At 36.7% G+C, this 24,841-nt stretch overlaps 1 protein-coding gene across 2 annotated transcripts in view; it reads left to right on the top strand.

The window, feature by feature from the left end:
- Window positions 1–22,550, top strand: part of cachd1 (cache domain containing 1) — a 149,435-nt gene extending 126,885 nt beyond the window's left edge. For both annotated transcript variants that reach the window (XM_001334793.8, XM_073954291.1), the window contains exons 22-27: window positions 1,579–1,695; window positions 3,038–3,189; window positions 5,439–5,600; window positions 10,041–10,118; window positions 14,457–14,558; window positions 21,246–22,550. In XM_001334793.8, the coding sequence (XP_001334829.3) occupies window positions 1,579–1,695; window positions 3,038–3,189; window positions 5,439–5,600; window positions 10,041–10,118; window positions 14,457–14,558; window positions 21,246–21,493 (859 nt within the window). In that variant the 3' untranslated portion in view covers window positions 21,494–22,550. The remainder of the gene's footprint in view (window positions 1–1,578; window positions 1,696–3,037; window positions 3,190–5,438; window positions 5,601–10,040; window positions 10,119–14,456; window positions 14,559–21,245) is intronic.
- Window positions 22,551–24,841: the final 2,291 nt, after the last annotated feature.

Here is a 24,841-nt window from a genome sequence, read left to right as displayed (position 1 = left end):
AAATTTCTAATCAGCCTATCACATGGCAGTAACTCAATGCATTTAGGCATGTAGACATGGTCAAGACGATCTGCTGCAGTACAAACAGAACATCAGAATGGGGAAGAAAGGTGATTTAAGTGACTTTAACATGGCATGGTTGTTGGTGCCAGACCGGCTGGTCTGAGTATTTCATAAACTGCTGATCTACTGGAATTTTCACACACGATCATCTGTAGGGTTTACAGAGAATGGAAAAGAGAAAATATCCAGTAAGCGGCAGTTCTGTGGGCGGAAATGCCTTGTTGATACTAGATGTCAGAGGAAAATGGCCAGACTGGTTCCAGCTGATAGAAAGGCAGCAGTAACTCAAATAACCACACGTTACAATTGAGGTATGCAGAAGAGCATCTCTGAACACACAACACATCCAACAATGAGGCAGATGGGCCACAGCAGCAGAAGATCACACTGGTTGCCACTCCTGTCAGCTAAGAACAGGAAACTGAGGCTACAGTTCGCACAGGCTCACCAACATCGGATAATATAAGATTGGAAAATCATTATCTGGTCTGATGAGTCTTGATTGCTACTGCAACATTCATTATCAACCTTGTATCAACCGTTCAGGCTGCTGGTGGTGGTGTAATGGTGTGGGGCTTATTTTCTTTGCACACTTCGGGCCTAATAGTACCAATTGAGCATCGTGTCAACGCCACAGCCTACCTGAATAATGTTGCTGACCATGTCCATCCCTTTATGAGCACAGTGTATCCATCTTCTGATGGCTACTTCCAACAGGATAACGCACCATGTCATAAAGCGTAAATCATCTCAGACTGGTTACTTGAACATGACAATGAGTTCACAGTACTCAAATGGCCTCCACAGTCACCAGAGCTCAATCCAATAGAGCACCTTTGGGATGTGGTGGAACAGGAGATTCGCATCATGGAAGTGTAGCCGACAAATCTGCAGCAACTGTGTGATGCTATCATGTCAATACGGAACAAAATCTCTGAGGAATATTTCCTATACCTTGTTGAATCAATGCCACGAAGGATTAAGGCTGTTCTGAAAGCAAAAAGGGGCCCAACCCAATACTAGTAAGATGTACCTAATAAATAATAAAGTGGCCGGTGAGTATATAAGTCAATGGTTAGAATTTTGCTGGTTTCTTCAAAAAATAAATCTTCTTTAAGATATAAGAATTAAATAGAAAATAAGAATGTTTAGGTCTGTGTGAGCTGTCCCTTTAATGCATTAATGAATGTTTACTAATGAGATCATGATTTACTTTAGTTTAAAACATTAAAGTAACTCTTTTAAAGCTTTTTTTAGTCAATATCATGATTAAAAATTTCAGCATGACAACAAGAACATTCGATACTGCCATATGCATACAGTCCTGTTATAAGATGTCTGGGTATTGATCGTGTTCCAATAATAATAATAATAATAATGTATTATTTGCTGTCTGTTAAATGTCATTGATGTACATAGCAACATTTCTGTCATACTAATAGCATTGACTTTAGTGAGCTACTTGTTGCATTTAGAGTGTAACTGACTCTGCTTGCCTTACTACTGTGTGTGCAGAAATCCGAGCTGTGACGTGCACCAGGAGCCTTTGTCTTTGACTGTAATTGAGCCCAGTCTACAGGATACTCTGCCACAGTGCATCAACACCAGATGCAGCCAGCGCTTTACCAGCAGGTACAAACTGCCCTTAGCAGGAGCCGTGAGAGTAATGATCATTCTCCTTTCCCTAAACACTTATTATCATTTATTCGCAGCCTTTGCTGGTCACAACTACAGGCGGGCTAGGTTTATCAACAGTGAGATGTATATACAGTAAATACCTTAAAAAGCACAAATAGAGCTCGAGTTGTCTGTTAAATCACATGTTGAATGGAACATTTTGAGGGAGGTAAACAAAAACAGTGGTCCTGTTTTACAGGAATTTTTAAATTCTATAGCTTCTGAGAATCTAAAAAGAACCACATATTGATAAATAATACTATAATAGCTGTTTTAACATCATGTTATGATTGAATTGCCTCTTGTTACAGTTACAGTATGAAATAGTTTGTTTTCAAGCAGGAACAAGCATGTTTATGGGCCAATGACATGACAACGTTGAAGTGGGCTATATTTAGTTAATTAAATGCTGAACATTAGATGGTAAAAATGCATACACTTTTTTTTAATTGTATAATTTTTTTATGGCTTAAGTTAATTTCTAATTGTAGAATATTTATGGGTCTCATTTAATGTATTGGTTAAAATGATGTTTAAATAGATTGTTTGGTTAAACAAAATTATGAAAAATTGTGGAAAAAACATGATAAATTTGATCAGCTGTAGTTAGAAATGATGCTGAGTTTTTCTTCTCTAAGGATTTATTATGAGGTCTCTGTCGCCATCTTGAGAATGGACACACATCAACAGTCTTTGCTCTGCTCAGTATAACAGGCTGATGGATGTTGACGCACGGTATCTCCGAAATTATGAATATTTAAAATAAGCACTATCCGTAGATATATTTAAATATTATATCATATCAAATGTTTGTATTTTTCTTGTTTTTTAAAATTTCCTTTAGTTGAAATAATAATACAAGTAATTAATTAAAATATTTAAACTATCTGTAGATATAATAATAATATTAATAATGATAATGATAATAACTAGTTTAAATACACAACTTTATTTAAAAGTAAAGAAAATCTCATTTTAAAATAAAAATGTATTCAAATTATTTGTAAAAATAAAAAAAATCCTGATATCCTGTTTTTGTAGTCAGTGGGTAAAATTAATACATAAGGAAATAATATTTTAATTGAGCAAGACCATGTTAAATTAAATAATTTGCAAATGAATGCATTTAAACTTTATATTAATAAACAAAAGTTAAGGATCAGTTTCTGCATCTAAATGCAGCCTTAAACCTTGACAGTCTTGATTCGAAACATTACAATTGTATCCACCATAAACCTATATAAGTACATTAAGTGCTTTGTAAGTAACACTGCTTTATGTCTGTTCTGGGTTTCAGTGACTGTTTTGGTGTTCTGGACTGTGAGTGGTGTATGGTGGACAGCGATGGAAAGACTCACCTGGATAAGCCTTACTGTGCCCTGCAGAAGGAGTGTTTCGGAGGCATAGTGGGCGCCAAGAGTCCTTATGTGGATGGAATGGGCATTTTAGGTGAGCTACAGCTTCGGTCGTGACACACGGCGCACTTTATTAAGAGATACGTTTTAAATGCAGCTAAATAATAAGGTTGAGTCACAGTAGTTGGCCAATTAATAGTTTTTATTTTTTCTATTTCTATTTTTAGTTTTGTTGCTTAAAGCAAGACACTGCAGGCAAACTATTTTTTTTTTAACCTTTGTACTTTTGAGATTTACATCTTTTAATATTGTTTTTTTTTTTTAATCTAATGGAAAAATGTTTCTTTTATTGCACCTATCAATTTGTGTCTGACGATTTCAATTACAGTACATGTTTTAAAGGGCAATTTCTCAAAATAAGTTTTTCTCCTGCATTAAGCCACAAATCTCCACCCACTGACATTACAGTTTATCCAGTAACAGTTTAGAATAGTCTTACATTGGCTAATGTATTCATCAACCGTATGAATATTCTTTTAAAGCATTTATTAATCATAGTTCAACATTAACTAATGTCGAGTTAAGACTGCATGATTTTTTAGCAGAGTTTCAGCACATTTTACTGCCGTGCTTCTAAAAGCAGTTCACGGAGAGAGAAAAGACAGAATGCCTACACTGTTTGTTTTCCTTATTTTGCGAAAGCACACACGTTTGTCGTTGTTGTGAGTGTACACAACAAAAAGTAGACACATAATATATTCAAGTGATGTATTGATCTTATCTGTACAATCAAAACTGAAAGTGTAATTTAAGTTCATATTAGCAGTTTGACGACACTACAAATCAAAATGCGTATACACGGTCTTCGACCCCAGGGGGTTAACTTCTCGCCCAACCTCCTGCTGGCCTGCAGGTACCCACACTAGTGGATGTTGCTCTGTCATTGGCTTTAGGTGATCGCTGATGTTATTTTCAATCAATTTCACACAGCATGATTTGAATCGCCGACAGCTCCAGATATTTAGCATGCCATATATCTCACGGGCATCTCTCAGATCGCATCTTTGATAAGTTCACACTGTGTGATTGTTACTCAGGTAAACGAGTACCTATTTGCCTGTGATTACTGGCATTTCTCTGAGATTTCTCAAAACCTGCCGGCGAAAAATCATGCTGTCTGAACTCGGCATAATGCATGATTGAAATTCAAAGTTGTGCTTGTTAACATTAGGTAATGTACAGTGAGTTAACATGATCTGATGTTATTTAACGGAAATAACTAACCAAAGTTGAATAAATACAGCAATAAATCTATTACTAACTGTTGTTTGTTCATGTTAGTAATTACATAGTAAGTTCAATTAGTTAGTAAATTCAATTCAAACAGCTTGGTGTGCTTTAAAGGATTATAATGCATTACATGGAGGCAAAGGACCACACGACGCGCAGTGAAATTTAACGTACTTTAAAATAAATATAGACTTGTTTAAAAAACATTTAAAGCTTGATTTTGTGGCATAATTGGTGAGTATTTTTCTAATTTTGCTAATTTCCCGTCCACCAACAGTCCTCATCGGTTTCTGGGCAACACATGTGAGTTGCTATGGTTATCTTTACAAACGTTTGGGAGAAGTGCATTTATTTCAAACTGTAATTAAAACTGACTGGAACTACCTGTGGTTTTAACGAAAATAATGCACACCCTCCAGCCAATCAGAATCCGGAATTTCAACAGACCATGGAATAACAAACAATAACTAATGGACCAATATTTTAAAGTGTTACGGTTTATTCTTCTGTAAGAAGAAGGTTTTTACATACAGTTGTCTTGAAGTGTCTTGAAAAATATCTAGTCAAATATTATTTATTGTCATCATGGCAAAGATTAAATAAATCAGTTATTAGAAATGAGTTATTAAAACTATTATGTTTAGAAATGTGTTGAAAAAATCTGCTCTCCGTTAAACAGAAATTGGCAAAAAAAAAAAATAAACGGTGCTAATAATTTAGGGGGGCTAATAATTCTGATTTTAACTATATATGTTTATATATAATTTGGCTGCTTATACTCATCATTTTATTCTACAGAATTGGAACCTGACTTCATGCAAAGTTCCGGTATTTGTCCGGAAAATTAATCCAAATTAGGACATATTTCACTCAATAAATATAACTTTTTATAATATAAATATATAAAAAAGTTTGCGATTCATAAAGTAATCAATAAACTGAGGAAGTATGGTGATAACTATTAGAATTTTTACACTATTTAACTGCACTGTTTTGCCTTAAAGAATGATATTAATATGCATTCTACTTTTCTTAATGTCATTATGTCTTCAGATGAGGAGTTGGCTTCGCTGAACATGATCAAGAGTGCTCCTGTGGGCCCTGTGGCTGGAGGGATTATGGGATGCATCATGGTTTTGGTGTTGGCAGTTTATGCCTATAGGCACCAGATCCACCGTCGCAGTCATCAGCACATGTCACCGCTGGCCGCACAGGGTAAGTCTGGACACTTGAGTCTTATGGGGAAAACCTGATTATTTATTTATTCAGGACTTATAAGAAATGGCATTCATGTCTTTTATCCTTATTTGAATTTAGTAGATAAGCACTGAGAGCGACACGGTGGCTCAGTGGTTAGCACTGTCACCTCACAGCAAGAACTCACTGATTCAAGTCCCTGGCTCAGTTGGCATTTCTGTGTGGAGTTTGCATGTTCTACCTGTGTTGGCATGGGTTTCTCTGGGTGCTCTGGCTTCTCCCTCAAGTCCAAAGACATGCGCTATAAGTGAATTGAATAAACTAAAATGACTGTAGTGTATGTGTGTGTATGGGTGTTCCCCAGTACTGGAAGTAGTGTTTCACCACAATTCCCAAATATTTGTAAACTATATGGATTGTTAGATTATTACACATGTTTGCAGGAGCGAATCCTTCCATGGTAAGTGACAACTAGAAAAGTAAAGTTAGTAGACAACTTTATAGTGGCTTTAAAGTTCGAAGTAGCTTTAAAAAATAAATGATTGAAGTAGTTTTTAAGAAATTTGAAGCAGTCGGTATAGATAGATAACTGCATATAGGTTAGCAGGTTTAGTATGGATTGGCATGGTTCTTGCTAGGTAGTTGCTAAGGAGGTCTGAGTGCTTGCTAAGATGTTACTAGGCGATTGCTAGCGTGTTCTGAGTGGTTGCTAGGGTGTTTTGACTGTTTAAGGCGTTGCTAGGCTGTTTTTAAGGTGTTCTGAGTGGGTGCTTGGTGGTTGCTAAGGCATTGCTAGGGTGTTCCAGGTAGTTGTTAAAGTGTTGCTAGGTGGTTGCTAGGGTATTCTTAGTGGTTGCTAGGTCGACCACTAAGTGGTTGTTAAGGTGTTGCTAGGTTGTTGTTAGTGGTTGCTAAGGTACTACTAGGATGTTCTAGGTGGTCGCTAAGGTGTTGCTAGGCGGTTGCTAGAGTGTTCTGAGTGGTTGTTAGGTCGTTGCAAAATTGTTGCTAGGCATTTGCTATGGTTTTCTGACTGGTTGCTAAGGCATTGCTAGGGTATTCTGAGTGGTTACTAAGGCATTACTTGGTGGTTTCTAGGGTGCTCTAGATGATTGCTAGGTCATTGCTAGGGTGTAATAGGTGGTTTCTAAGGTGTTGCTATACAGTTGCTAAGGTGTTGCTAGGCGGTTGCTAAGGTGTTCTGAGTGGTTGCTAGGCAGTTGCTAACATTACCATGGTTTTAGTATGAATTAGCATGCTGCTAGTATTCATTCATTTTTGGCTTAGTCCCTTTTCTTAATCGGGGGTCGCCACAGCGTGGACTGTGGGGGTAACCGGAGCACCCGGAGAAAACCTACGGTAACGCAGGGAGAACATGCAAGCTCCACACAGAAACGCCAACTGACCCAGCCGAGGCTTGAACCAGCAACCTTCTTGCTGTGAGGCGACAGCACTACCTACTGCGTCACCTGCTAGCATGTTTCTAGCATAAATTCTGGTTTTGCCATTCTGAGTGAGAAAACAGATACCGTGTTGCAGGAAGACGCACCCTATTGGGCAGGAACTGAAAGCACGCACTTAAATCAGTCAGATTTTGTTCGTTTGGTGCGTTCACATGCAGCTTTTCAGTCTAGATGAAACCAGACATGAGCCAACGCGTGGCGACAACACAGTTTTTTTCATCAGTACTAGTTGGTTGGTGTCAGCTTGGTGTGTGCCGGCCCTTAGATCAAAGGATCAGAGAAAGCCCATGTATACATCTATCAATAGACACTTCACCTAAAAGACTTCGGGAAAGTAGACAGGAGGGACAGATTAAAGTTGCTCTAACAATATTTTTGACCACAATGTTGGATCAAGTTCCAAAACACTTGCAGCCAATCAGCAGAAAGAGGTGTGTCTAGTAACTTTGCTAGAGATATCAAAAAAGGGACAAGGTTGTGTTATGGTCACGTTTGATTGGTGCCTTCAAATAGTAACATCATTTGGCAAAATTGACACCTTTAAAGTCTACATGATCCAGAGGTTTTATTTCAGTATATTGATGCACTTTTAACTGAAATGGAATGCTGAGTTCATTCCCAATATTCCCAATAGTTCAATTTTGAATCATTCTCTCATAGCAAATTAACTGTTAGAGTTAGTGATATTGAAATGATATTGAACTAGAGTTGTGTTGCTATGGAAGCTCTTAGGTTGATGTCAACAGAAGGAATGCCACTTCAAATGTGGAAACAAATGGGCATACTTTGATTAAAGATTAACGAAACTTTAATTCAGTGGATTAACTTGCACAGATTAATTATTCACCTTAAGAATAACACTGTGAGCAAGCAAAATAAACATTCTAAATTTGGATTTCACGTGGTCTTTAAAACATCAGGAGTACATGTAAATTCGCCTCCATCTACTTGTGATCTAAATGGCCATAAGGTAGATAATTACCATGTGTAAACAGGCTCTTACTTGACACCAATTGAACTCATTTAATGGGACAGTTCAACCAAAAATGAAACTAACCTCATTATTTATTCTCCCTATTGTGGTTATATCCTTTGAGTTTCTTTTTTCTGTTGAACACAGATATTTAAAAAAAATGCTGGTTGCCCATTGTATTCCATAGTACTAAACAAAAATACTATGGATCTTAATGAGTAGCAGCTACTAACATTTTATTAAATATTTTCTTTTGTGTTAAACAAGAAAGAAACTCAAATACATTTTGAACAAGTGAAAGGTGTGTAAACAATGCCAGAATTTTCATTTTGGGTGAGCTATCCCTTTAAGAAATTGTTTCATAACATTTTGCCAGATGAAGTTTTAGAATTGTATCAACTTATTTTAATGTAAAAAGTCTAATGTAATATACACTCACGGGCCACTTTATTAAGTAAACCTTACTAGTATCGGGATGGACCTTAATCCTGCGTGGCATAGATTCAAGGTCCTGGAAATATTCCTCAGAGATTTTGGTTCATATTGACATCACAGCATTACACAGTTGCTGCAGATTTGTTGGCTGCATTTCTATGATGTGATTCTCCCATTCCACCGCATTCCTAAGGTGCACTATTGGATTGAGATCTGGTGACTGTTGATGCCTTTTGATTACAGTGAACTCATTGTCATGTTCAAGAAACCAGTCTGAGATGATTTTTGCTTTATGACATGGCACGTTATTCTGCTGGAAGTAGCCATTACAAGATAGGTACACTGGTCATAAAGAGATGGACATGGTCAGCAACAATACTATGGTAGGGTGTGGTATTGACACGATGCAATACACCACCACCATCACCACCAGCCTGAAGTTGGACGTGTTGTGCATTCAGAGATGCTCTTCTGTATACCTCTACTGTAATGAGTGGGTATTTTGAGTTATTGCTGCCTTTCTATTAGTCTGGCCATTCTCCTCTGACCTCTGGCATCAACAAGGCATTTGCGCCCACAGAACTGCCACTCACTAGAATTTTTTTTTTTTTTTTTTAGAAATCTTTTTCTGACCATTCTCTTTAAACCCTAAAGATGGTTGTGCGTGAAAATCCCAGTAGATTAGCAGTTTCTGAAATACTCAGACAAGCCCATCAAAATAAAAAAATCAACCATGCCACATTCAAAATGAACAAGCAATTGTGCCTAATAAAGTGGCCGGTGAGTGTAACTTTTGTTTGTCTGTTTATATATTTATGTATTTATTATATTTATATTATTCTAAATGGTCTTGACCAAGAAGCTGACATAGCAATAAATAAAATATGCGATACGATACTCGATATCAATTCAAATGTGTGTTTTGCTTGCATGATGTGAACTGCTTTGTATATATTGCTTCAGAACACAAATTTTGATACAAGGTGCAAACTGATAAAGAGAAGGGTAAAGTCAGCATGAAAAGTCGTTTTGGAGACAGAGCAAGTGAAACTCCCTTTAATGAGGGAAAAATTATTGAGTGCACTTTTAAAGTGCACTGCTCTCTGTGCTAATGAGATACTAAAACACCTCTGACCGCTGAAAGGACCTCAGACAGATATAAAAGTAATTTATAGAGCTGAATTCCCACTTCCCTCGCTGTCGCTCCCTCTTGCAAACTCCGCTTCAGTATGTGCAAGAAGTTTTACTTGATATGATGCAATATAAATCTGCTTGATTCAGTCTGTTTTGCAGTTACATAAACTGTCTGAGAGGGTCTGCCTTGGTTTCAATCTCCATTTTAGATCGAATGGACTGGAATGTCTTATATTCCCTTGAATCGGCTCTTTGCAGTTTTGCAATGTCTGATGGGCATTCGTGGGCAAAAATGAAGTTCATCAATTTAGATTTGACGCCTGTTCGTCTTTTCTTTTATGGCTGCGAACCAAAAGAGAAGACAAAGGTATATTACATCAAATGTGTTGAGGATTGCTCTGTCTTTCTAATCTTGTCTTCTGCCTGTCTGTCTTTCTCTCTTTCTTTTATCAGAAATGTCTGTGCGGATGTCCAACCTGGACAACGAGCGAGATGACAGAGATGAAGACAGCCACGAAGACAGAGGAATAAGTAAGATGCACCCAGCTGCCAGTCTGGCACAGCTTCATATGATTTAACATTGAAAACCTATAACGGCCGTTTTAGTATTAGCGATTTCGCCAAGGGCTTTTTGAACATCACATCTGCAGCATTATATATTCTACCGTCAATGCTGTTTTTCACAGAGTGCATCACGCACCAAATGGATGATAATCCTTCGATTCTTTGTGTACGGTGTGCTGTTTTATTCTTCTAGACTGAAAAGCAAGCATTCATGCTCACAATGGTGCCGTGTCATTCTTGTTTGATAATTGCCTCAAACGGGCATGCGGGTTAGCCTGATGTCATAATTGGGCTCATCTTTAGTGACAATATTATAATGCGTTTCTGCATTCTTGTTCAGATGCACATTTTATAATCAGAATCATATTTAATAGCATTTATAGCACTAGAAATGTACATGGAATTGAGCAGGAGTAGGATATAATATTGATTATCAATGGAAAAAAAACTTGTTTTATAGAAAGCATGCGAAATACTAACAAAGGAAGTTATTGGTAAACTTTATGCCAGATTGACTGCCATTGTAAATGCACAACTGTTGGTGCATTCAGTTTGTTTTTGTTGTTTTAATTGTCAGAATAATCATCATTGTTGCAGAAACAGTCTAGACTGAGTTTTGGGAACTTAACCCAAAATACTACAAACGTTTAGGCTCAAATGCAACCTGTAAACAGGAACTGACCAGCTTTAAACAAAGCATAAAATTGTTTGGAAACTGTTTGGCTGGATGTACTTCCGACTGTGTACTTGCAAAGTAAGTTTTAATTAAGATGCAAAATTTGATAACAAAACAGGTTACTTATAAACCTCAACACGTGAAAAAACTGTTTGTAGCATGTCATATTCTTTCATTTATGAATAGACTACTGTAGTGTTCGTTGTTAAAGGGATAGTTCACCCAGAAATGAAAACTCTTTCATCATTTACTCATCCTTCACTTTAATCCAAATTTATTTGAGATTCTTTCTTCTAAACATAAAAGTAGTTATTTAGAAAAAATGCTACATATAAAACAAGTAACTGGATGGCCTACTACTACCAGCGAGATTCTGAACTGTGCATCCAATGGATGCTACACTATCCCATGATGCTGTGCGAGAGAATTCATGAACTGGAGTGACACAACTGACTTGAATAGATCATGTGAATAACCAATAGCCGATGTAGTGCCTCTGAATTCCATTCATACTATATAGAACATACTTTTCTAACAATCAGGTAGTAAATTCAAGTTGAAATGTAGTACAGTGTTCCTCGTTAATCGTGAGAGTTATGTTATAAAAATAGCCCACAACAGGTGAAATCCACAAGGTAGCGCACTTTATTTTTTACAATTATTATGGATGTTTTAAGGTTGTAAAACCCCTCACTACACTATTTTTTCAGATAGGCATTAACATTTCCACACTTTTCTTTCTTGTTTCAACACTCGCGTAACTTCTAACTTCCATTAGCTTGTCCAGAAGTCCAACTTTTGGTGTGATGGTTGGCATCTTCCTCTGCCTTTTGGGTGCTACCGCAGGTGCCTTTGATGGTGCAGAAAGTTTTGTTGACATTTTGGTGTTTGGAGAGAAAACTTGCAAACATGATACAGTACAGCACTTCAGACTCACACTGCTAGCAATCAATGATTAATGTAAATTTGGCAAGCTGAATGCATTCTGTACTGTATAGGAGACACGGCACAGAGGAGATTGATTGACAATGGTCTACAGCTAATCAGGATGCAGAACACAATTCGCTGTGGGGAAAAAAAAATCATGTCAAGTTGCTTGAAAAAAATCCACAAAACTTTGAGATTGCGAAAGGTGAACCATGCTATGGCGAGGGACCATTGTATATACTCAAGAAGCAGGTGATTTTGGATGCAGCCCTAATGACTTGCATAGTAATTTTTCTGCCATCAACCAGCATATTTCAAAATATCTTCTTTGTTCAATAGACAAAGGTTTTAAACCACATAACGTAAATGCAGAGGTAAATCACGTTTAGTCATAAGTAGGGCCACACGGAATCTGTGCACACAGAATTCCACAGATTTTCAGCCCATCATTTATTCTGTTTATTTGCTTGAGTAAATTTGTGTAAATCTATATTTATTCAGTTTTTAAATTAATTACTGTAATATTATTGACATTATATGAAAACGTTCATCTGATTTATGTACAATGCCGTTTGTATAGTAATATTTTCTGTCTTTTACTAGATATATTGAATGAGAGACGTGCTTTGTTTACCAAATAAAGTGAATCTAATTTGATTAGCATTTTAAACAATAAATAACAGTTAAAAAGAAATTACTTTTTACTTCATATATTAAGGTTTTAGATATGATGGTGCCAAAACAATTCAGCAGAAATCTGCAGATTTTTACCAAAATTCTCTGCAGAAATAGCAAAAAAACGTCCGCAGACTCCATCTTTCCCTAGTCATAAGTGATATTTAGAAATAATATTTAGAAATAACTATTCAAAATGAACTTGATTCAGATGCAGAGTGTTTCTTTATGGCAAGCTGTTTTGACATTTAGGGCCCTATCATACACCCGGCGTAAGGCACAACGCAATTGTGTTTGCTAGTTTTTAGCTCGACACAGGAGTTGTTTTGGCGTGTTGCACCACACTGTTTAAATAGCAAATGCATTTGCGCTCATATGTGCACCCATAGGCGTTCTGGTCTAAAAAAGGTGGCGTGTTGCTATTTTGAGGAACTATAATTAACTGGTTTATAGACCAGATCAAAGCAGGTCTATAGTCCAGCGCAGAGAACATTAGTTGTGCGCCTCGCTTATACACTGCTTAATACACACAGGATGTACAGCAATATGCAAATATATTTACATATAAAAAAATTAAAGGATTAAAATATTACAAAAAATATTATTTTCTAGCCGACATAAATATAAAAACCATACTTTCATGCCTTCCTCATCTCAGGGGGCTTTTTCAGTTTATTCATAACAATTTGCATTTGTATAATATTATTATTATTAGCAATATTATTTATTATTTGCATATGTATGTCTGTTTTATTAAAAACAAGCTTAGATTTGTCCACCTGTCAGATTTTAGACCATATGGGGCAAAGTATGTGTATTAGGATATAACTCAGTTTTTTGAACACACTTCACTATTACTGTTCATTTATTTATTTGCTGGAAATTAGAACTGAATTTAGAAATAGTTTTGAAACAAATCTTTGTGCTTAACAAACAAAATTAATTATGTATATGCTAATAGATGTCTGTGCGTACAACACCTTTCCCTATCCACGAGAGTGAAAGTAAAGAATGAGGAGGCTCATTCTCTCCTTTTTGCGCTGTAGATGCTCTGTTTAACTATTTTCTCACTAGTGAAGCGTTCAGTTTTTCCACTTACAAAGTCCGCCATGTAAATAGCAAATGTGCTATGGCGCGACGCAACTGACTCTGAAAGGGAATGGGAGATAAGACTCTGATTAGTTTCTTCTCAAAACATACCTAGAACTAACTAAGAACAAAGCTCAACCCTGTTAAACCATGCGCTTTGGCTCAAAGTGGATTTTTCCATCATTGAAATAGCAAAAGTGGATTCTGACAAGCCCTTAATGCTTTTGCGCCCTGCGCTTTGGACTTTGCGCAAGGATAGTCAAAATAGAGCCCTTAATCTATAACTCATACTGGTGTCTATTTTCATTTTACTGGTGCTTTTTTTTAGATACTAGTATCTTTTTCATGAAGAACTAGTACTTATTCATTAGATACTAGTGCCTATTCTTTAGATACTAGTGCTTTTTTTAAAATATACTAGTGCTTACTCATTAAACAATAGTTTTTTTTAATTAGATACCAGTACTCATTCACTAGATACCAGTACCTATTAAATAGATACTTGCACTCATGTATTAGTTCCTAGTACTTATTCATTAGATACTAGTGCTTATGTATTACATACTAGTACTTATTTTAATAGTAACAACTGTAGTAACTATTCTGTTGTTACTAGTAATAAATAAAAAAATTTCCATTGATTTCTAAAAAATAACCACTAGTAAAATGAAGATAGATTCTCGTACGGGTTATAGGTTATACAGTATGTCAAAACTGCTTGCCATAGTAGCTTTGCATGTCTGAATAAGTCATATTTTAGCATTTTTCCTCAGTGTTTACAGAGTTCATCCCCAGTATAACCTTTTATATGAGAAATATCTGCGAGTGTGTTATTGCCTTTTAAATTTCCTGTTCTCCTGCACTGCGCTGGTCAGCTTCAGACCCAAGTGTTTTATTGTTATATGACCGCTTGCCTTTTTCTCTCCTTCTCTCTGCAGTCAGCAACACTCGATTCATTGCTGCAGTTATTGAGAGGCACACACACAGTCCAGAACGACGGCGGAGATACTGGGGCCGGTCAGGGACTGAAAGTGACCACGGTAAGCGTGAATATGTGTCGGTACACTCTTCCCTTAAAATAAAAAGGAAAAAAAAGATCCTTTTGAAAACGAAGGTTAAAGAAATATTCAAAAGCGCCACCATCAAATGTCTCACCTCCAAAAAAAAAAATCTAGTGAGTTTTCTTATTGAAATAAAGCAATGCCTACAGTGGATGCTAGTGTTGGGTCTGTATTTCATTGGCGGCTCCGGGCTTGGGTTACAGTGAGTCTATAGTGCATGCTAAATCTGCCGCCCCTCAGGGACAGCAGGCTTTCTGGAGATCATTGTGTAACCAGCAAGAGGAGAAAGGGCAGGGCTATTCCACAAGGAGAGGTGCAACGAGAGAACTGGAGGAAGAAAGACAGCAAAGTGGGCAGATTGAGAGATGCCAGAACAGTTAGAGGTGGTAAAGACCAAGTACAAAAAGTTTCTTTCCTGTATTTTTATTTGGCTGGGTGAAAGGTGGCCTCCCACTGGCTTGCTCAGTCATCCAGCTTAAGGGGTCGGTTTAAAGCAATATCGATTTGGCTTTTGAGCGCATATGCAGCTTTTTCCTGCGCGCTCTGACTCATTACCCATCCACCAACACAGCGAGTTTTCGCCAGGAGCTACGCAGATATACTCGCTTCAGATCGAGGTTTTCAAGAACTTGTTTAAACAGAGATGTTTTTATTATTATTCGCCAGGAAAGGAGATGGCTTTAAGTACTTATTTGATTTCTTGGTTTTTGGATATGTTTAGGGAGACATCGTAATCTCAAAGCAGTAAACCAGCTGTTTTGGTCTGAATGCGGAGGGTTAGAGCGGATTTCAGATCTGCCTTATAGAGGCTCATGAAAACATTGATCAAAGCGAGGATCATAAGAGGTTTTTGACCTTTCTCTTCAGCTTCGATTTGGTTCCAAATGTCACACGTGGTTGAACGTTTGGCCACTTGACTGCAGGACAAGGGCTTTTTGTGCACTTTGTGAGGACTTGGTATACTCGCAGCTATTTTTTAATCTTTGCATGGGGTTAAAATAAGTTTGAAATACACAAGCTGTTAATCAACATCCTAGGCTTCACTCCTAAGGACATTTTGGCCCATAACTGTTGGCGTAAAACAGGGCTGTTCATTTAGTTTGTCATGGGGGCCAGTTAATGAAAAGCATCCCAAATGAGGGGCCGGAGAGATATGACTTGAAGTATGAGTGCTGAAACAACTGCATACAAGCAAAGACTATAGAATACACCTTAAAAAGACTTTAATAAAAGAGCCCATATGCTGTATTTTTGCTCCTTAAGACACCCAAGTTGTATATTTCTACATTTTAATGTTAATATATTGTATTTTGAAACTGCATAATATCAGTGCCATAAACAATAGGCTTTTTTTTCTTTTTTTTTTTTAAACATTTAAATGTTGTATTTCAAAGCACAACAAAAGCAGCACATTGCCTAAGTAGGCTTCCTCTACATTCAGACACATGCATATGTTATGTTTTGAACTGCATAATAATTATGGATGCATCAATATAGATTGTGGTTGTACGAATATATGGTCTGAAGAATAATCATGGTTTCACGATTATCAAGTCTAATGTAAATTTAAGCTTTATTTTAGGTAAGTATTTCAGTATTTAGGTCAAGATCCAAATGTTTTCGGCTGCTCCAATACTCGCTTAATGTCAGGTAAGTCGCACTCTGTGCAGCCTTCAACTGTAGCATGTGCTGTATTGAACAGACACACTTCACTTCATAACTATAGCTGCCGTTTTTTAAATGAAATAGTTTTTTAATGTTTTGGTCACACTTTTTGGAGGACCAAAACAAATTGCCTTGCGGGCCAAGTTCAGCCTGCAGGCCAACCAAATTGAATAGCCCTGGCGTAAAATAATGAATTACAAATACTCAGATAACAGTAATTGAATTGAGTAATTGTACTTTACTTAGTATATTTAAAATGTATATTTTTACTTCAGTAAATTTTTTTTTGTGCTGTATCTGTATTTTTACTGTATAGCGATGTTTTGCATAAACCTGCAGTACTATGCTTTTTTCCCTTCTTGTCTATGATAATTGGCTAAGTAGAATAAGTTCTGTGATTCCTGTCCAATCAAATCGTATCAGACAGAACGACTTGGATGCTTCAGATGTACAGTGTGGACGCATTAAAAGTTTTCAAGAACACACACGCCCAGACATGCCCCTATGCACACATAGACTAGAGGTGCCCAACCCATAATTTATCTTTTTTATTTGTATAGCGCTTTACAATGTAGATTGTGTCAAAGCAGCTTAAAATAGAAGTTCCAGTAAATTGAAACTGCTTCAGTCCAATTTTCAGAGTTACAAATGTTGTTCAGATTAGTCTATTTTAGTGTGGTTTAAATTTCACTGCTGAAAGTCCAAACACTGATGAGCAAATCCATTGATGCGCAGCTCCCAAACCAAGGAAACAATTGGCGAGGAACAAACTTCACCTATTGACAAAAGTGAGGGACAAAAAAAATTTGCTGTCAGTTCAGTTGCTGTCTAGGTGTCAGAGGCTGGAGAACGATGGATGTCCATCGTGGAGAAGCTTCAGCTGTGAGTAGGTCACCAGCGAGTGTTTAGGCGAGCCCATGGGATCAATGCTGAGACTTGTCTGTCACTGGCGTCTTTCAGGAATCAGTGTTGCATTCTGCACTCTTCCAACCCTGTTTCTGGAGATCTACCTTTATGCAAAGTTCAGCGGCAGCCTTGATCAAACCTACCTGTCTTAAATTACCAAGTGGTTCTTCAGGTCCTACTTAGTTGGTTTAGTTGTATTTGATCAGTGTTGGAGCTGAACTGTGTAGGAAGGTAGATCTCCAGGAACAGCATTGAGCACTCTTGATTTAAGCTGTAGGTTATTGATTAAAAGATGAATCTCTATTGTATGGGAAAAAAATGTATTTTGAAACGAATTTTGTTTGGTATAATTTGTATCTTATTTTTAATGTATTTTTTGTTGGTCCAATATCTACTGAATAAACAAGAATAATGAATAACATCTAAGGTGAAGTGCTTCAAAACAAGTTCTCTAAATGCTATAGCACCAAAACACAAACTGGTGTTAAATAAAACAAAATCTAGCCTCTATAAAATAAAAGTAAAATATTCACAATTTCAGAGAAACTTATATTAAACTATTTTCATTTTTTTGATGACAAAATCATCTATTGCGTCGGTCAGTTCGCAGTTCGCATTGTATTCGCAGTACTGAACATGTTCCTAGATTACCTCGGAAGAATGAACTCTGTTTGAAGGCTGAGAGAACTCCAACTCGTGAGAATAGAGATGTTTGCATATTTGTGTTTGTCAAATAAAATTGCTTAAAACACATTCATATTTTAGAGAAACCAATGCATAACCAATGTTTGATCTTATCTGTCCGTGACCCACCCATAAGTAAATATGCAGCTTGTTTTTTGGATTACCTGACACGCAGATTGAAGGCAGCACTTGCGTAATTACCTGAATAATTATTAATATTACTCTTGCTTCTATTGTCTAGTGTCACGCATGTGACGGAACTCGTCGTAAAGGTTGCTTAAAAAAAACGAAACATGCTGGACTTTCTGCGATGGTTTCGTGAGGCATCGCAGACATGGTATTGTTTGTTGTGAACTATGCCACATTACATGAGAGGAAAGAATTAAATCTCGTCCATTTGTCGTTTACGACTCCCAAGGACACCCTACGTCAAGGAAATTGTGCCGAAATCATGACAAAATCATATGATCTGACCAGGGCTTTAGAACAGATACGTTTACTCTAAATGTACTACATTTACTTGAATATGATTTTTCAGTATTTTTTTCGTCACTGCTGATAACTGACAATAAAAAAAGTCTTGAATCAAATGAGTGGTTACAAACAAAACTCAAATTCAGCAGTTCACTCGTTTATTTTTAAACCTTAAATGCAGAAAACAAGGAAAACTTCAGCACTTTCTCTCCCAAAATCATTAACAAATTGCGATTTGCCAACAAGATCTGGTCACTCTTTAACTAAATGAACCACAGAAAATACCATGTTAATCTATATAATTGTCATGGATTTGCCAACAGGCACAATATTTTTTTTGGAAAGCTCAGACTTCCAAAACAAACTTAAATTTGGCTTAAAACTGTGTATAAATGACTAGTTTGTTCTTTCAATTTTGCATTTATTGTATAGATGGCTCTTGGTGTGTACCTTAATTTAACTCAGGAACTATTGTGACATTTTTACACAAGTTTTTGTAGGCAGTGTCTGACATGTAGTTGCCAGAAACCATCTCATTTATTATTCACTTCAGCTATTGAATGTTCAACTTCTTGCATTGCTGTCTAAACAGGAACTGTAGCAGTTGACAGAGGGAAATAGATTTGGGTTGTTTTCAACATTAACGTGAGCAATTTTTTTTAAAGTTGTCTAAATGTAGGTGTATAATTTGCATCTAAGTTTTTAAATCACATTTCTGGTTTATTTGATTTTCCTTTTTTCAGTCTGACATAACATTTGTATTGTATTTTATTATTTAAAACCGCTTGTATAAAAATAGGTGTAGTAGGACGTACGTGTCAGGACATGTGCATTGCTTGAAGATAAAACTGAAAAGAACAAGAACATCATGTCACACTTTTGCCACTCCTGTGAACCACAACTAAGTAATTTATGTAATCATTACTGCTACTGTATCACTGTGTGTATAACAAATGCTTGTTTGTATAATTATAAGTAGCATTACACTGGTTAAAACATTATTATTGGTATACATGAAAAATATTGGTTCTGTAAATGTAATTTTTATAGTATTTAGCACCTTTTGCTGGCACAACATGAATAAACTAATCTACACTACCTGCCAAAAGTCTTATCGTGGATCACAGTTGTGAGAGCAACAAAAATAACTTGACTTCTAGATTATTTAGAAAAGTGTCAGAAGGTAGATTTTTCTAATGAATCATTTTTTGAATTACAATCCCAATCATTAAGACCTATTGGAACTCGCATGGACCCAAGATTTTCACAGAAATCAGTAAAGTTTGGTGAAGAAAAAATCATGGTTTGGGGTTACATTAAGTATGGGGGCGTGCAAGAGATCTGCAGAGCTGATGGCAACATCAACAGCCTGTGGTGTCAAGACATTTGTGCTGCCCATTACATTATAAACCACACGAGAGGGCAAAGTCTTCAGCAGGTTAGCGCTCCTTCTCAGCCTCCACTTCAAAGTTTCTGAAAGCAAAGAAGGTCAAGGTGATCCACGATTAGCCAGCCCAGTCACTAGATATGAACATTTAGGAGCATGTCTGGGGAAAATGGAGGCGGCATTGAAGATGAATCCAAAGAATCTTGAGGAACTCCTGCTAGAACACTTTCTTTGCCATTTCAGATGACTTTATTAAAAAGTTATTTGAGCGATGTATTGATGCTGTCCTCCAAGCTCATGGGCATCATACACAATATTCATTCTTTTTCCAGTGCAGCATGATTTTTATTCTATACCGTACATTATTACTGTAATGTGACAAGACTTTTGACTAAGCAAAGTCAGACTTTACTGTCCTAATGAAATTAAAATTAAAAATCAAGGCATGATCATATTTTATTTTGGTAAAATAAGTGTAATCTAGAAGCCTTTGCCTTTCATATGAGCCACAAATGATCAACTAGAAGTCGAGTTATTATTTGTTGTTGCTAAAACTAGGCGACAAGATTTTTCTTCTGGTTGTGTATTTTCATTCAACAAACAGGCATATTTAGTTGGAACACTCAATAGTCAATAAAAGAGTCATTTCTACTTTATGCTGCCTCTTGATGACAAAATGCATTGTAGACATTACACAATGATTGATCATGAAGCAGTCTGGCATATTCGTTACCCATGAAACATCAAGTTTTATTCAGGCTAAAATCTAACACGGTTACTAGCGTAACCGAGATTATAAATTGTGTAGCCTGAACGAAGCTTTAGAGATACAACAATCTGTACTTGTAGGACGTTTCAGATTCAAATTTAACGGTAAGACTTCAGTATAGGGACCAATTCTCACTATGAACTAGTGACAAATTGCCTTACTTATTATTAGGATATTCCCGGTTTATTGTTACTTCTAAAACACATATTCTGCTTGATCTTATTCTACATCTCTAACCCTACCCAATACCTAAATCTAACTACTACCTTAATAACTATTAATAAACAGCAAATAAGATGTTTGCTGAGCTAATGCTTTGTTAATAGTGTGAATTTTAACTCAAAAGAAAGTGTGTCTACTTTAGAGTTAAGAACAAAATATTACTATCATGTTTTTTATGGTGTATTTCCCTTATGATGTTTAACTGAGCAAGGAGTTTTTCACAGTAATTGCTTTTTTTTTTAAAGCCCTCTTAAGCTTTTCTTTTTTCAGTTGTCTACAGAACAAACCACTGTTATACCTATTTAAGCCTTTAAATGTCTCTTTAAGCTGAGTACTAGTATCTTGTAATATAAATCTAGCAAAATATGTACTGTCATCATGACAAAGATAAAAGAAGTCAGTTAGAAATTCGTAATGTTTAGAAATGTGTTGAAAAAACTCTTTCTGTTAAACCGATATTGGGAGGAAAAAATATAAAGGGGGGCTAGTAATGCTGACCTCAGCTGTGACACTAACTGTAGCTTCCGAAAAGACTGATTTTGATTCCTCTTCTATGCAGGTTACAGTACCATGAGCCCTCAGGAGGACAGTGAGAACCCGCCCTGCAATAACGATCCTCTCTCAGCGGGCGTTGATGTGGGCAATCACGACGAGGACCTTGACCTGGACACTCCTCCACAGACAGCTGCTCTTCTCAGCCACAAATTCCACCCCTATCGGCACCCCCACATGCACCACCCCCTGCATCTGCACACACACCACCTTCAGGCCGCCGTAACCGTTCACAGTGTGGACGCTGAGTGCTGATCCTGTCCAGCCGTGACCTCAGAACCAACCCTCAACCCTGCCCTCACCACCACCACCAATATCCAACACCAACCAACCCTTCAAGAAGAGGAGAACCTGAACTGCCTGCTCCTCTATAGGCGAACATTTGACCTCTGTAGAGGTTGTGCGGGAGTGGATTTGGCAGGTACATACGATACAGCTTTGTTCTTTTTCAAAAAACAATGAAGATGAAAGGATTATTTTTCTACTATTTATTTAACAGGAGATAAATGAATGAAAAAAAAGATAGACTGAATCTGTCAGCTTTTCTCAGGCCCGTAAAGGTCTTTTTAGTACCCAGCCCTGGTTTTGTCTTCAACTAGACTGCACAGCAGCTTTTGAAGGATTCAATTCATGGCACATTTTGAATTTCTCGTGGGGAGAGTAAACAAAACATTTCAACGAACAATAGATGCGAATGCCACATCAAGGAGACGTGAAAATGTGGCGTATTCTTGAGGAGCTGTCACTCTCTGGATTGTTTTTGGTTTCTTTTTTTATGGTGAATCTCAAGACAATGTTCTGTGTGACCAAGGTGTCGGGCTACAACCCCAGTGTGGGATATTAGACTTGTTTTATTATTTTAAAAGATGACTGGGAGAGAAGACTATGCTCAGTCCTGCTACTGTGTGTATAAGCTCTCGTCGTGTTTCTGATTCTTTTGCATTTGGTGTACGAGAGAATGAGAGAAGCCGAGTGTGCATGTTTTGGTGCTTGTGTACGTAATTGTGTGTGTGCGCGTGTGTGTGAATGAGATGGATGTTTGATGGTACAGATGGATCATCTCCATTAATGGTGTCTTCTTTTTTTAAGTCATTAGTCAGTATTGATGGAATGCCATGACATTTTTTCAGATCCTTCTAAACCCATGTGCACTTTTTTTTCCTCAGCTGCTCGTCTGCTGATATGTAGACATCGTGCTCCTATGATTTTAGAGGGATTGTGTCTATTGTTTTCAGAATGAAATGATATACCATGTATATACATCTAAAGTTTAACAAAGTAGCTATAAATGTGTCATACACTACAAACCTTTCATCCTCGTCAGAAGTGTTTTTGGCATTGTTTAGTGACTCTGATGACATCACACGAGAATTGCGTTAGGGAAACTTTTAATTGACATTAAAACATGTGATGTGATGCTGCGACACATTAGTTTTTGTCCTAACTAGGCCTGTCACAATAAGGAATTTTTGAAGTGTGATATATTGTCACAGAAATTGTTGCGATAAGCAATATTATTGTCATTTTGAGATTTTACCACTGCTTATATTGATTATATAACAATCATGCAAATAGCGATAAACACTTTAAAATACTTATCGTTCTTAAGATTACTAAGATTCTATAACTTGATGTTAAAAAGTTAAATGTCCTATTATTAAAAATCCTATTATGTAAATGTCCAATTATTAACGTTGACACCGGTGAAGTAAAGCGTAAATGTCAATGTAAAATGGCTTTAACGTTTAAAAAAGTCATATTGCAAAGGCAATTTTAGTATTTCACGATGAGTCAATATATTGATTATTGTGACAGGACTAGTCCTAACTATCCATAAAAGTAGCTCGAAAAATTTCTATTTAAAAAAAAAAGTTTCTATTTCTGCGACGCTGTAGCTGAACAACAGCATAAACTACTATGACACTGACTATGTCTACATGGGCATCAGTAATCAAATTAATTGCTTCAATTAAGAGATTAATAAGACTAAGGTGATTACATGAGCTGCTTTTTAAATGTTCCTTTCATGATCCCGTTTTACGTGTTATAGCACAGAATTTGATTTACGTCATTGCGTCACCGCGATATCCGCATTTCCTCCGGAGTTTCATGTAATTTTGGGTGTTTCATTTTTTAGTTTGTCGACTTTAACTGCAATTTGGCACTTTCACTTTCATTCAGGAACATTTCATGCATTCCCTCCGTGACAAACGAGATATTGTAAGCAACTATGAACTGCTGGAAGAGTGCTGTTTTAATGGAAGTTCATACCGCATGCTGAACGGGGAAAAAACCCTCCGCATTTCACGATGCAGGTGTCTGTGGTCTGCACTGACTCGGTAGGTGCAGAGTTTCAAACAGCCGTGTGTGTGTGTGAGTGTGTGTGTGTGGACTATCCTGTTGCAAAACGCGGCAAAAAGTCCTACATGACGGTAATAATTCGATAAAGGTGTTTACATGTCTTTACTGCACTTCAATAATGTGACTTATATCGGCATACTACACACATCTTAATTCGATTTATTCTTTAGTTTGATTATGACTTTAATCTGATTAAATTAATCAAACATCGCTGTTTACATGGTTAACTCTTAATCAGAGTATTGTCTTAATCGTATTAAAATCGTATTATTGGTGTCCATGTAAACGTAGTCACTGATCACCTCAGGTACTGATTATGTGCTTTATTCAGGTTTCTTTTTTTGATGTCCTGTTTTTTGCAGTTGTCAAGAGTTTTACTTGCACATAATCCATACTTAAACACAATCCACGTCTTTTCTTCAATGAGTTAAAAATAACAAGAATTCGCAGCAAAAATGTAAGTCTCCGGCCTGCCATTGTTTAATTTTTTTCAAGAATTGAATTGCTTGTTTTAACCAAATCTTCTAAGTGAACGGGTCGAACCAGTTCATTAAATAGAACGGAGTTGTCCTGAAACTGTTTGCATCTACAGTAAGTACTAACATACCGGATATACTCCCTCTGACTTAAAATATATCAATATACAGAGTTATTCAGTTACTAGAACAGTACACTGACTCATCTGCTATGAAAAAAGAGAGATGATGATGATGAGTGCGAGCCGACTGTGTTCCCTCGAAACGCTCTATCATTGAGTGTGTGATTCAGCCTGACTAAGGTCATTTTAAATCCGCAATATATTTTGTAAAAGCCAAGTAACTCGCATTACATTTTTTTAAAAGTAACTCAAATAGTATGACATATTTTTAAAAGTAATAAATTACTTGTTACTTTGGAAAAGGAATATTATTACGTAACACACGTTACTTATAGCGCATTACTGCCAACACTGCTAGTAAATATATAGTTTGGCAATGCTGGAATCTTGAGCCGCATGTAGTTAAGACACTGTTATATACTGGAAATCATGACTAAAATCATAATTCAAGTGCTCTTAATGATCAAACCAAACTTTTCACACATTCTGATGCAGAAGTCTGGGATATTAGTTGGGTCCAGCCATGTCCCTGTGAAATTTCAGCCTCAATCTGTTACAGTGACAGTTTTAAGTAAGTATGCCTTAGAGACGTCTGAATCACATCTATGAATCATGTTGTATGTGCTTAAGAGTTCAGTGAGTTT

This window comes from Danio rerio, chromosome 6 (assembly GCF_049306965.1).
Source record: "Danio rerio strain Tuebingen ecotype United States chromosome 6, GRCz12tu, whole genome shotgun sequence".
NCBI classification, from domain to species: domain Eukaryota; kingdom Metazoa; phylum Chordata; class Actinopteri; order Cypriniformes; family Danionidae; genus Danio; species Danio rerio.
This window is presented reverse-complemented; position numbering and strand designations above follow the sequence as displayed.